Here is a 14,630-nt window from a genome sequence, read left to right as displayed (position 1 = left end):
ATCTATTATAGCCCCGTTATGACTGTGCGGACATTCACTACTTTATCAAAAAGACATCTAGACTTCTCATTTCATCTCACCAGCAATGAGCCAGTAATGCACAGAGGAAGTGTACAATAGCAAATTGCAGTGGATTACTCAGAGCAGGCCTTTATTTCAATCCAAATCAATCAGTTCGCAGTCTTCTGCAAAGATTGCAGTCTGCCAAGAGGCTCTAAAGCACCCATGAGTCAGCTGCCCCATCACGCAGTCTGCACAGTAAGAACAATTTAAAGGAGTAGTTCACACATAACTATAAATTCAGTAATTATTTACTCATCCTTGTGTTGTTCCGAAACCGTGAGTTGTATAATAACACCAAAAACTAAGTGAAAATGAATGAAATTATTTTAAAAAGACAAACTAATAGTCCTTTTGAATGATTGATTGAAAGCATTGGCTCACAGAGTCATTTGTTCATGAATCGAACTAGTCACGCTGTGTTTTTGAGTCACTAAAAACGACTTACTCATTTGTTCGTGAATCAGTTGTGCTTTTTGTTTTGATTCACTGAAAAAAAGGTCCACTGAAGCGCTTTGAAACATGCAGCATTATTCTTTGTGTTGACGTAATTTCAACTGTAACAGGAAGACAGGACAGAACATATCAAGTAGTCCCGCCCCCTTTTTTAAATAGCCAATAGTGTTCAGTTTATATCACAGCATGGACCAGAGCTGTTGAGCTTGATAAAGCTGCATTTGACAGCCATAATATCATTCATATCGCTATAAAATAGAATTTAAATGATTCCGATACATTTTGTCTAGGGCTGCCCTCAACGAATGATTTTTCCGGTCGACTAGTAGTTGTTCATTTGAAGCATTAATCGATTATTAGTCACATGCTTATTAATAAACCATATAAATCATAATAGTGAGGCTTTAATTTCATACATAGCCTAATAAGCGCTCAAGCGCACGAAAATAGCTTTCCACTGCGCACCGGCAGATATAATAATTATGAATGTGTCAGGGAAAAACAGCAAGTATACTGCATTAATGTTTTAAAGATTTATTTTTTTTTGGCATTTTATGCCTTTATTTAGATAGGACAGTGTAGTTGGACAGGAAGCGGGAGAGAGAGAGAAGGGGGTGGGATCGGGAAAAGGTCCACAAGCCGGGATTCGGACTTGGGACACCCACAGCGCAACGGTGCTACATGCGAGTCTATTGGTGGCAACAGCATTAATGTTTTAATAATTTATTAATAAACTAGTGCTTTCTTTGTTTGGCTTAAGAGATGAAGTCAGCGACACTGACTTGTCATCTCTGCGGTAGTGATGCGCCTGTATGCACATTTCATTACATAATCTAAGAATATTTGTTTTCTTTTTGATTTGGTTCATTAAAAAGTAGACATTTTACCCTCTATAGATATACTGTTCAAGTCTGTAAGGCAAGTGTACACAGAGTTTCTAAGTTTCGCACTCAAGTTCACAGAGACCGAGATGGCAGAAAGTGCATCCTGATTGCTGTTATTATTTTACAAAAGCGCGTTTCGTTGTTATTCTGAGTGTACACAAATAAACGTAGAGTCTTTGCAGATTCGAAAGATGTGTTACTCTTATTTGTATGACCAAAAATGATGGAGTATTTTAAAGGAGAACTCCACTTCCAGAACAGCAATTTACAATTCATTTACTCACCCCCTTGTCATCCAAGATATTCATGTCTTTCTGTCTTCAGTAGATTTTTTTCTGCGACTAAGCGGTTAATAATATTTTAGTCGACCAAACCTCTTCTCGTCGATTAATTGGTTAGCCGTCTATTGGGGGGCAGCCCTAGTTTTGTCATCTGCACTGATTCACGTATATTATCTGCTCCATGCTATCATGATTGGAGCAGACTGTGTGCGTGCTGCGACAGTTTGTATGACACAGCGCAAAACCAGACTTCTTTTGTCCCAATGGAAAGCATATTTACACTCTTTGAATTGTTCACTATCCCCTATATTGTGTACAGAAAATACAAATTCTATGAACATGAGACCGATTTCAGCTGCAGCTTCTGCATCTATTTATAGTGTAGGATTCTAGTGATCATTTGATTGAACAGAAAGTCAAAATCCTTGATCCCAATTGGCGGATGTTACAGACTGTAAGTTTTGAAGTCTTGTATCGTCTAAATGTGAATTTTGTCATTGTTTTTTGAGAACACTAGCTTATAGACAACCTTAAGGCTAACATATCCATACATAAAAGCCAAATAACTTCCATTTTGACTTCATGAGGACTTTAAAAGAGTCATTTGTTCATGAATTGAGCCTTGTGATTCACTAAAAAGAACCAACATGGAAGATTCATGGGGTTGTGAATCAGACTACGCTAGTTGTGCTGTTTTGATTCATTAAAAAACGCTAAGAGTCATTTGTTTGTGAAATCTACAGTTGAAGTTGAGTTGAACTGCATGTGAGCTGTGAGAACAAAAGAAAAAAGAAAAATGTGCTCTCTTACTGATTTTTGGCATATAGCCCTTTTATCGTATTAAATTTGGTGGATTTGTTTTTGCCTTGGTGGTGTTTATTCAGTACAGATACATTGCTGCTGAAAAGCGATGTGGGAATGCTGCCATAAAATCGAGATTGCTCAAATGAAGAGCACTATTAATCACAAAATCAATATTTTTATTCAGCCCTAGCAAGAATGAATGGCATCATACTTTATGGAGTTTTAAGACGTGGGCAGTGTGCAAGAGCAAGAAACTGTGAAGATTCTGTGTTTATGGAAATTGATAAGGAATCACATGAGGGTGAGTAAATAAATTTCATTTGGAGGTGATCGTATTCCTTTAAGTTAGGCGTTCGATTTCCCAAATGTCCATATATGAATCTATATTTCTTAATGCATGTGTTGCTTCAGTTGTGGCTTATAGTGTAGCTGAGTCCCGCTGCTCTCTGCTCACTTATGAAGGCTTATCATACAGCTTCTTGGTCACCCTTTAAATCGGCTCTGTGTATGTATTCTCTCTTTCCCTTAATGCATGCAGAACGCTATCTTGGAGGGCTCCAGAGAGGTATCTGAGTTCTACTGTGACCAAATCTTTTGTACTTGCTTCACACTTTTCACTCTGTAATATGCATTAGTACAGTCTATTTATCCTGCTTTAACATTTTGCCACCAGTTTGCATTTCCACTAAATTTCCCCACTTTATCAAATATTTTTCACTCTCAGAGCAAGATTAGAAACCTGATGTATTGTACAATCCACCATCATCCCCCCCACCATAGATTTCTGTTTTGATTTTTGATATTTACAGCATTGTTTTTTATTTGTTACAATATCCAATCAGAAGTTATGTCACAATGTTTGTTTAGTATAATTTAGAAGTCATAGTAATTGTAATTTACATGTGGATTAGCCAAATCGCTTACCTTGAAAATGTGCATGTGATGTCTTTCCTCTCAGTGGTCGCTCGTGGTTGCCACCATCACAGAAATCCCACCTGTCCTGTTCCTGCCCAACTTCCTGGTACAGCGCAAAGTTCTAAAACCTTTGCGAACACAAACGGGAGGAACCATTATGGTAGGTTTCAAATATCCATTTTACCCAGAAATGTATATGTGGATATTAAAACATGCACAATATAGGGAATTTATGAATTCATACTGAACTCTTTTGTACAGTGGAATGGCATGTGGATTCAGATTTAATGAAGGGTTTCATATCATAATTGAGCACTGTTATCATGTTAAAGCCTTTTGTCGTATGGAGATTTAGGTGGTCACCTCATTTGTTCAGAAACTTGCGATTCTCCTATGAGATCTGTAACAAATACTGTATTTCTTTTTTTTTATCTCGCCCGACTGGAATGGTGCTTTATTTTTCCGGTCTCTGATGTTTCTTATGTAACATATACTGTAACATATGATGTAACATATTTTCCAAGCCTAAATGTTAAATTTGCAGTAACTCACCTGATTTCTATGGAGACCGGAACACGAGAGCACCAAAACGGAAGTTAGAATCTATCATGGTGCCACTCATCAGTTACTCAGAAAAAAGGTGGATGCCTCTAGTCTGTAAAATCATAAAGGAGTGTACATTGTTAACCCTTGTGCATCAATAAAAAAAGTTACACATAGGTCCATAGTGGACAAAAATGTCCATTTCAAAAAACTTTCATAAAAATTTGAAGCCTGGGAGCACGGTGTTTGGTCTCATTTTAAAGAAGACCCATGGCAGATTACTGATGAAGTAGAAAAAGTTTAAAAAGTGAAATAAAAAAAGGCACTCTGATTAAAAATAGCAGTTTTAATGGGTTTCAAAGGGGACATTTTTGTCCAAAAGGTGCTGAGTGTAACAATTTCTTTACCTTGTGCAAAATAGATGTATTAAAGGAAATGGAGGTGAAATTGTAAAATTCCAATAAAAATACACACCTGTGCAGCTGAAATTTGCAGTGAATTCGGGCATATGTCTGAAAAAGGTCCTTGAAAAACTGTGGCTTTATAATAAAGACTTTCAAGCTACAGCTGAGAGACCTTTTCTATTTTAATAGAAAACATAGTTCTTGGTGGGACTATTATGATCAGCAAAAGCATAAAATTCACCTGCAAGACATCAAAAGGAAAAGTTGGCTTGAAAAATCCTTTTTAAACTTCTTCTAAACTAAATTTTAAAGTGTATCTCCTCTTAGACTTTTAAAGCTACAACCACTAGTCTCTGCCCAGATCTTCAGACTGGTCTGACTCGGGTTGCTATATCTTTTCTAACTGATCTGGCTTACGGTTTTTGTAAACCAGACTATCAAAACCACCAACAATTCCATACACATTCATTGAGGGGATGAAAACTTTTTACAGTGAGTATTATGGTGTATTTAAACTGTTTATTTACTTGTTAATCATGCTAGCAACATGCTAATCATGTTAAAAGCAGGCTAGTGACATGCTAGTAACTTGCTAATCATGCTAGCAACATGCTAGTAACTTACGAATCATGCTGACATGTTAGTAACTTGCTAATCATGCTAGAAACAGGCAAGAAACATGCTAGTGACTTGCTAATCATGTTAAGAACATGCTAATCATGTTAGAAACAGGCAAGCAGCATGCTAGCGACTTCTTAATCATGTTAGGAACATGCTAATCATGTTAGAAACAAGCTAGCAACATGTTAGTAACCTACTAATCATGCTAGAAACATGCTTGTAACATGGTAATCAATGCTAACAACATGTTAGTAACTTGATAATCATGCTAGCAACATGCTAATCATGTTAAAAGCGGGCTAGCAACATGCTAGTAACTTGATAATCATGCTAGCAACATGCTAATCTTGTTAAAAGCAGGCTACCAACATGCTAGTAACTTACTAATCATGCTGACATGTTAGTAACTTGCTAATCATGCTAGCAACTTGGTAGTACCTTGTTAATCATGCTACCAACATGCTAGTAACTTGCTAATCATGCTAGAAACAGGCAAGAAACATGCTAGTGACTTGCTAATCATGTTAAGAACATGCTAATCATGTTAGAAACAGGCAAGCAGCATGCTAGTCGATTTGCTAATCATGTTAGGAACATGTTAATCATGTTAGAAACAAGCTAGCAACATGTTAGTAACCTACTAATCATGCTAGAAACATGCTTGTAACATGGTAATCAGTGCTAACAACATGCTAGTGACTTGAAAATCATGCTAGCAACATGCTAATCATGTTAAAAGCAAGCTACCAACATGCTAGTAATTTACTAATCATGCTGACATGTTAGTAACTTGCTAATCATGCTAGCAACTTGCTAGTACCTTGTTAATCATGCTACCAACATGCTAGCAACTTGCTAATCATGCTAGAAACAGGCAAGAAACATGCTAGTGACTTGCTAATCATGTTAAGAACATGCTAATCATGTTAGAAACAGGCAAGCAGCATGCTAGTGACTTGCTAATCATGTTAGGAACATGCTAACCATGTTAGAAACAAGCTAGCAACATGTTAGTAACCTACTAATCATGCTAGAAACATGCTTGTAACATGGTAATCAATGCTAACAGCATGCTAGTGACTTGATAATCATGCTAGCAACATGCTAATCATGTTAAAAGCAAGCTACCAACATGCTAGTAACATCCTAGCAACCAGCCTGAGTACCCTGAGTACCTATCTAGCTATCTATATGTTTTTCTAATAGACTGCTTTGCCTTCAAAACATTCAGACTTTAATCTTTCCAACTATTTTAAACTAAAACTATTGCAATCTGGAAATCGTCAAACTTTTAAAAATTTCTAGCTAAGCTTTTTCAAGCCAGTTTTAAGGTTTGTCTACGAACTTTACTAGTCCTAGATCTACTAGATCTAGTTCCATTTGGAATTTGTCTCATAAAAATAAATCTTAAAGATTCAAATGTTTACAGTTTACAATCTAGCAACAAGAATCATCCCCACATAATATGAAACATAAGTGAAATGTTTTGGAACCTCTTGCACATCTGGACAAGGTCAAAGTCAAAGGCAAGTGCATAGGACATAGTCAGTTCAGAGGGAAAGAAAAATGAAAAAGTCCTTCACACTGTTGTAGCAAATATTTATTAGAGGTCTTTGATCGAAATGAAATTTGCAGTGAATTCGGGCATATGTCTGAAAAAGGTCCTTGAAAAACTGTGGCTTTATAATAAAGACTTTCAAGCTACAGCTGAGAGACCTTTTCTATTTTAATAGAAAACATAGTTCTTGGTGGGACTATTATGATCAGCAAAAGCATAAAATTCACCTGCAAGACATCAAAAGGAATAAAAAAAACCTTTAGAGATTTTGAAGTTTTATAGCTGGCCAAGTAATTTCCTTTTATTGTCCAGCAGCAGAACATTTTGTCAATATAATACAAATAGGGTTCTGATGGATTACAAATCTGGTTTAAAAATTTGGATTATCTCATGTGTTCCTGTAGGTCTTAACAACCTACAAGCTCTAACAGGGTTTTATTCTTAATGCTGTGTTTATGCTGCAAGCACAGAGAAATTTTAATAGAAACGGTGTATCGCTTTAGGATTTTTTCAGTAGGTTTTGTACAACACCAGGTGTTATACTGCTTGGAGAATGTAATACAGTGAGTCATCATCTTGCTTAGGCTCCAGCTCCATGGAGTATTGTTCAAAGTTTTGCTAGGAAATAGGAACATTTGGTGACAGAAAGTTGTTTGTGAGGGCCTAGTTTGGGCCTCTCATTGGCATAAGTTGAAATAACCTGGGGAGGAACAGCCGGTAGGAAAGACTCTGAACATCTGTGATAGAGATGCTCGGAGGAATTTCTCACAGGTAACACAGCCACATTAACACTAACAGCCTCTTTTGAAGCTATCATAGAAACAGACACATTACTTGCTGCTTTTCTGCTTGGGAGTTAAACAGAGGAACAAAAAAAAAAAAAAAAAGCTGAGCGTGGTACTTTAATTCCTAATGAGTTTTCAGTGTTTTATTTCTCAAAGGAAGTTTCTGTTTTTGGATCTTAATAATCTGCTTGGATGTTTGTGCATTTGAGCCTGTGACAGTTTTCTCTGTAGGAAATGCTTTCTGATGTTTAAATTGTTGTATTTAAATATTTTATTTGCTTAAATTTAAGCCGTAAGTACACAATGAGAACCCAGCTGAGAATTGCTACCACTTCCAAGACTATTTGATATTTCTACCAAGTGAAATCTCAGTATTTAACTATAATAATTGTAACAATTGATTTGTACATTTTCCCAGGAAAACGTGAGAGGTGCTTGCTTGTGAAAAAACGGTGCTACAATGTCTTTGTGAAACTTTAGAACAAATGATTCACTGTTGAGTCAAATAGAATCTAACATTGTTGAAGCAAGAGACTGTGTAAATGCACCAAGAACACAGCAAAAACATATTTAATGGCATGTTTCCCAAAACAATTGAAGCATTTGGGCATTACGTGAACTACAATAACGCCTACAATTTATTTTGACTTTACTAAAATGATTGACTTATAGCAAACATAGAGGTTACAGTGAAACACTTATTAGGTAAATAAATGGGGGCCAATGTTTTTTGAAGATTTAAAAACAGAAATATGACACTTTTATACACTAAAGTCACTACAAAGTTTTTGAACAGTAAGATTTTTAATGTTTTTAAAGAAGCCTCTTCTGCTCACCAAGCTTGCATTTATTTGGTCCAAAATGCAGCAAAAGCAGTAATATTGTGAATAGAGATGCACGATATTGGATTTTTGCCGATATCCGATATGCCGATATTTTTTCATCTCATTTTGGCCGATACCGATACCGATACCGATATATATCATTTTATTTGGAAAGTTAGTTTTTAACAATAACTTATTTGTTAGGATTAAATAAATAGTAATGAGTGGTTTACATTCAATCCCTTCTTTTTCATCAGTAGACTAGCATTATTTATGATCTGAATTTTGTAAATTAAGTTCACTTTTGCTATGTTATAAGCCGAACTTCGGATGCTTTCACTTTCGATTTTGCAATCTGAATACAACATTTCAAAACGAAAACAGAAAAGTAGAACTAAACTGGGTGACTGTGAGGGTGCTTTGCGGGACATGAACAGGACATAATTCATTGCTACAATTTCTTAATTCGTTCCTATGATTTATTAATTTATTAATTTATTAATTTGTAAAATGAGGGAACGAATTAATATGTAGTATTAACGAATTGTTAATTTATTCCCACAAAATATTTTTTTTCCCACCCGCAATTTATCACAGTAAGAGATACGAAAACATGGATTAAAAGTGAATGACAAGAAAATAAACCTAAGAAATTAAAGGGTGAGACGGTGAGGATTTGGGAAAATAAAAATATTAAGTTATGTCGCAATTCGTGACCAACTGGCAAAACAGTACACTTTTTTTGCACAAGAATACCAACATGTTTACCTTCTCTGGTTTAACAAGCGGTCTTTTACCCTACTCGAAAACCAAATCCTCCGTCCGCAATCTTTCCAGAATAGTCGCGTCCTTTTTGCCGTCACCACCTGGCTCGTGCTGACACTACAAATACAAACCAGGCTCTACACCCGAAGCGCTCACAACGAAAACTACTCTTCGCGTGATCAGTGAAATCCTGAATATGCAACGGCTTTGTAACTCTGTAACCCGCGCTGTATGGAGCAGTGCGACCATGTCAAATTTTAACTTGCACATTTAAAAAAAAAAAAAAAAAAAAAAAAAGTGACAGTTTTGATCAGTCTAGAGCCCTGCAATACAAAGGCATTCAACATGGAAAGAAAGTAATAGAAATGTAGTCACTAAGTCATGTTTAATTATAATTTCTAATTATTTTATATGGTGCACTTCGCTCTGACAGGGCTGCAGGACACGAACATAATTATTTCCTACAACTTGTTAATTCGTTCCTACGTTTTATTAATTTATTAATTTGTAAAATAAGGGAACGAATTAAAAAGTCGTATTAACGAATTCTTAATTTATTGCCACGAAATCTTTTATTTCCCACACGCAGTTTACCCGCATAAATGATCCGACAACATGGATTAAAAGTAAATGACAAGAAAACAAACCTGCGAAATTAAAGGGTGAGACGGTTATGATTTGTGAAAAGAAACTATAAATATTATTAAGTTTGTGGCAATTCGTGACCAACCGGGAAAACAGGACACACAGCCGCTTATGGCTTTAAATGTATTGGCTCGAACGGCATGAATCCAAAAGTATGGTCGCTACTAACATTTGCCTGCTAACCAATTATTTAACTTATAAAGAATGCTTTGTACCTCACTTGTGTCATATTCACGAAAAATGTTTCATATGAGCAACAGTGTGTTTTGCCGTCGCGCCGCCGAAGAAAGAGAATTCACTGACCGCGCGCCGTAATTACTTTTTATTTTAAATGCAGATCATGTCATGTGCAAACACAGCCAGTGGGTTTCAAAATACAACAAAGAGCACCATAAAACCATTTAAAATGTGCATTTAGCGATCTAGTGACTGGATATGAAACAGGCAACAGTAAATTATCCCAAATGGAACAACGGCGCGTTTTCTCCTATAGCCGCTGCTGCCACTGCATGTGCTATTGCTATGCATCATTCTGTATGTGTATTCTCAGTTTAAATGCAGCGATCCAAAACAGTGAATCTACTCCTCATTCAGTCAAAACTTTGCTTCAAGAATGAGCCACACTGCTGACATGATCTAATCCCTAGCACACCCTTAGCACATGTGAGTTAACATATTCATCTTATCGGCAAAACATATCGGCATAATGTTTCATATCGGGCCGATGCCGATATTTACATTTGAAGTCATTATCGGCCGATTCCGATATCAGTCCGATAATATCGTGCATCCCTAATTGTGAAATATTTTTACTATTCAAAATAACTGCTTTTTATTTGAATATATTTTGAAATGCGATTCCTGTGATCAAAGCTGAATTTTCAGCATTATTTCTCCAGTCTTCAGTGTCACATGATCCTTCAGAAATAATTCTAATATGCTGATTTGCTGTTCAGAAAATATTATTATGATGATGATGATGATTATTATTATTAATATTTAAAATAGTACATTAATTCAGGATAAATAGAAAGATCCAAAGATCAGCATTTATCCAAGAAAAAAAAGCAGCTTTTAAAATACTGTTATTTAGCTGGGATCAAAAGTGATGACAAAGACATTTATAATGTTAAAATAATGTTAGATTTATAATGTCAGATAAATACTGTTTATCTGAACTTTCCATTCATCAAAGAAACCTGAACAATTTCTACTCAGCTGTTTTCAATATAATAATAATAAATGTTTTTTTTTTTTCTTTCTTTTTCTAAAAGATCATGTGACTGGAGTAATGATGCTAAAAATTCAGTTTTGGAATCACATGAAAAAATTACATTTTAAAATATATTCGAATAGAAAGCAGTTATTTTAAATACTAATTTTTTTTCAAAATGTTACTGTTTTTGCTGTGCTTTGGATTAAATAAACACAGACTTGAAACACATAAAAAACCTTACTGTTCAAAAACTTTTGACTGGATGTACACTGCCCTCCAAAAGTTTGGAAACGCCCTAGAAAAGTGGGGTTTTGGACAATATTGGCATGAATCCTTTTTAACTTTTGAGAATTTTGCACTGATAAGGGACAACACAAACTACAAAAACATATTTTATTACACAAACGTAGAAAAAACGTAAATTTTCGATTCATCAAAATATCCACCATTAGCAACTATTACAGCTCTGCATAATCTAGGCCTAAATTCATTGTATTCTAAACTGAATTGGCAATCAATTGTTGAAGCTATTAAGGTATGCTGACCCAAAAATCTTTTAAAAACCCAGGCCAAGTTTAAACCAGTAACCAGACATCGCAGCTGGCAAAGGGGCATGTCTGACTTTGACATGTATATATTGCCATTATTATGTAATCAAAATGAAAATTATTATTGCTGGTCTTCAATGATAATGTCAAGTTACTTTAATGTATTTGCATCAAAAAATAATAAGGATTTATGCTAATATCGTCCAAAACCACACTTTGCCAGGGGTGTTTCCAGACTTTTGGAGGGCGGTGTATATAAGCAATTAACATGCATTTTATTTCTGTTAAAACTTGAGCTGTAATATTAAATAATTTTTATAGTTTAGGATGTTGCATTGTCATGGCGACAAAGTTGTGAAATTAAAAGTTTTTGGCAATAAAATCACTTTAACACCCATATTGCTTTTGCCTTGTGGCTGTACTATTTTAAGCAGCGTTTTAATGTTTACAGATTGGCCTTATTCACCTGAATGTGGTTTGCTGTAACCCAGACTTTTGCTTTTTGGAGAAAACGGCGGACACGTGGAAATTAATTTTATGGTAATCAACATAATAGCACAAATACTGTTGATTGAGCTTAATCCAGGAAATTCCTTTAAGGCATGTCGGTGTCAGTCTTCTACCAGCAGTACCGTCTTGAGGACGTCCTTCCCTGCTTTCTATCCAGTGATGTAAAAGACTGCAGTAAATTACTTTGCGGTATGCCAGGTGTTCTCCACAGTGCATCTGCGCTCTGACAGACCGCACTGCGCGGCAGACGAACTCGCGATGAGTGTGCTCCACACGTCCCTCTCAGCCCGAGAACATAATTATACCTCCCATTGAGCCCTTCTCACGGCCTGCTAATTGACTGCCATTTCAGTCAGCAGTCGACAGGCTGGATGGAGCTGTAGTTCTGGTTCGGGAAACATGGGAGTATGTGCGGGCCATCCCCCGTCTTAGGTAGTGCGCAAGGAAGTTCAAGGTTAGACAACATCCGCTGTGTAATTGTGGGCGTTTGGGAGGAATTATCATAATGGGCAGACTCGTATCATTAATCTCTGTTCTGTTGTTGTGGATTTGTTTATTATCAGAGTCATAATGTGATGATTATGAATGAGATCAGATGTGCACTCTTGTCTCTGCTTTAATAGCACTACTTCAGTGCAGTCGAGCTTGAGTTTAGAGATGCAGAATGTGGCGGTGGATGTTTGTATAAATTGATGCTTTTCACACAGGGCGCTCGTGATGTCATTTAGGTTGTTTGACTAGAAATAGCATTGATATGAGCTCTGTTTTGATTCTGAAGAGGATACATTTGGTGCGGCACAAATCGAGGTTTAAAAATAATCATGTCCCAGAGCCAGTATGAATGAGCGAAGTCTAATCATGTCTCAAGAAACTGAGTCATCGTTGTCCCAGTGTTTAGTAGATGAGGATACGAATTTGTGTTCACTATATACTTACAGACTGCTCAGACATCTAGGGAGTGGAATGAAACGCAGATGGGAATTTGTCAAAGTGTCTTGTGACTTGTGGTAGTCTTTGCATCAGTTGGAAAGTGTTGGTATAAATAAATCAATAATGTTTTGCACTGTATTTCATCATATTCCAGCAAAACAAGGGATGCGTTACAGCTGGCATGAAGTATTTCTTAAAAGAAAATACATTTATAAAGGCTGCTGAAAATTCTATTCCTATATTTACTGTATTTTTGATTAAACAAATTCAGTCATTTGTTTGTGTATTTATATACGGTTATTTTGTATTTAGTACGGACCTGAATAAAATATTTCACATAAAAGACATTAAGAAAATAAAAATTTAATTTATAAAAATGACCCTGTTCAAAAGTTTACATACACTTGATTCTTGTTACCTAAATGATCCACAGCTGTTTTTCTTTTTGTTTGTTTTTTGTTTAGTGATAGTTGTTCATGAGACCCTTGTTTGTCCTGAACACTTAAACTCCCTACTGTTCTTCGGAACAATCCTTCAGGTCCCACATATTCTGTGTTTTTTCAGCATTTTTGTGTATTTGAACCTTTTCCAACAATGACTATATGATTTTGAGATCCATCTTTTCACACTGAGAACAACTGTGTGACTCATATGCAACTATTTCAGAAGGTTCAAACACTCACTGATGCTCCAGAAGAAAAAACAATGCATTAAGAGCCAGGGGGTGTAAACCTTTGAACAGAATGGTGCATATGAGTCCCTCAGTTGTCCTCAGTGTGAAGAGATGGATGTCAAAATTACACTGTCATTGCTGGAAAGGGTTCAAATACACAAAAATGCTGAAAATCCATAGAATTGGTGGGACCTGAAGGATTTTTCTGAAGAACAGCAGGACAAAGAAGGGACTCATGAACAACTATCACAAAAAAAAAAAAAAAAAAAAAAAACAGCTGTGGATCATTCAGGTAACAACATAGTATTAAGAATCAAGTGTATGTAAACTTTGAACGGGGTGAATTTTAAAAATTCAACTATTATTTTCTCTTGTGGACTATATGTAAACGTCTTTTATGTTAAATGTGTTATTTAGGTCAGTATTAAATAAAAAACAACATGTATGATCTCTCTTATTTTGGTAAAATAATTAACATTTTGAAGATTCTGCAAGGTGCATGTAAACGTTTGTCTTCAACTATATATTAGTTGAACTAAATGTGAACTGCTGGCCCAAAAATCTATATTTTGTGTAGTCCTCTATAGAATTTTCCATGTTGCCTTTTCTGTTTCATTGAGAGCACTGGATGATTTGAATAAAATATTAATCATGAGTAAATTTATATGCACTCTGGTCCTTGAATTGATTGAAATGATTGCAGACTCAAACTTTTGATGCAGTTTTTCTGATGGATCCTCTATCAGTAGAAACCCTGAGGAGATGGAGAGCAAGAGAAAGTTAAAAAGGAAAGATAGAGCTGAGTTGAGCTTAGCTGTGCCTCCTAGGAACAGCTCAGGGCTCTAGGCTCACTGATAACCTTCTCCTTATGCAAAGCCATGCACTGGCTGCAGCCAAGGGATTGAGCTCAAGAGCACCGTGTGTGTGTGTGTGTGTGTGTGTGTGTGTTGTGTGTGTTTGTACATGTGTGGAGCTCTCCTCTCAGTTTGGCACTTTACTTCATGAGTGACTGAAAGTAGCTTTAAATGCACTCAGAGGAGAGTGTCATGAGTGTACTGGATTGTATATCAATTCTAGATGCAGTTAAACTGGTGTAAAATTAGCATTAGTTTGTATCTCAGAGTGTGTAATAATATGTATCTCAGGGGTGTTTCTTCCAAGAAGGCAAGGGAAGCAATGTCTCCTCAAAATATTGAATGAGGAAAAAA

General features: G+C 36.0%; 1 protein-coding gene across 6 annotated transcripts in view; it reads left to right on the top strand.

Moving 5' to 3' along the window:
- Positions 1 to 14,630, top strand: part of hdac11 (histone deacetylase 11) — a 92,529-nt gene that overhangs the window by 47,067 nt on the left and 30,832 nt on the right. For all 6 annotated transcript variants that reach the window (XM_051123255.1, XM_051123253.1, XM_051123258.1 and 3 more), the window contains one exon: positions 3,444 to 3,560. In XM_051123255.1, coding sequence (XP_050979212.1) covers positions 3,444 to 3,560 — 117 coding nt within the window. The remainder of the gene's footprint in view (positions 1 to 3,443; positions 3,561 to 14,630) is intronic.

This window comes from Labeo rohita, chromosome 11 (assembly GCF_022985175.1).
Source record: "Labeo rohita strain BAU-BD-2019 chromosome 11, IGBB_LRoh.1.0, whole genome shotgun sequence".
Taxonomy (NCBI): domain Eukaryota; kingdom Metazoa; phylum Chordata; class Actinopteri; order Cypriniformes; family Cyprinidae; genus Labeo; species Labeo rohita.
Note: the sequence above shows the minus strand (reverse complement) of the source record. Positions and strands in the feature narration are given on the sequence as shown.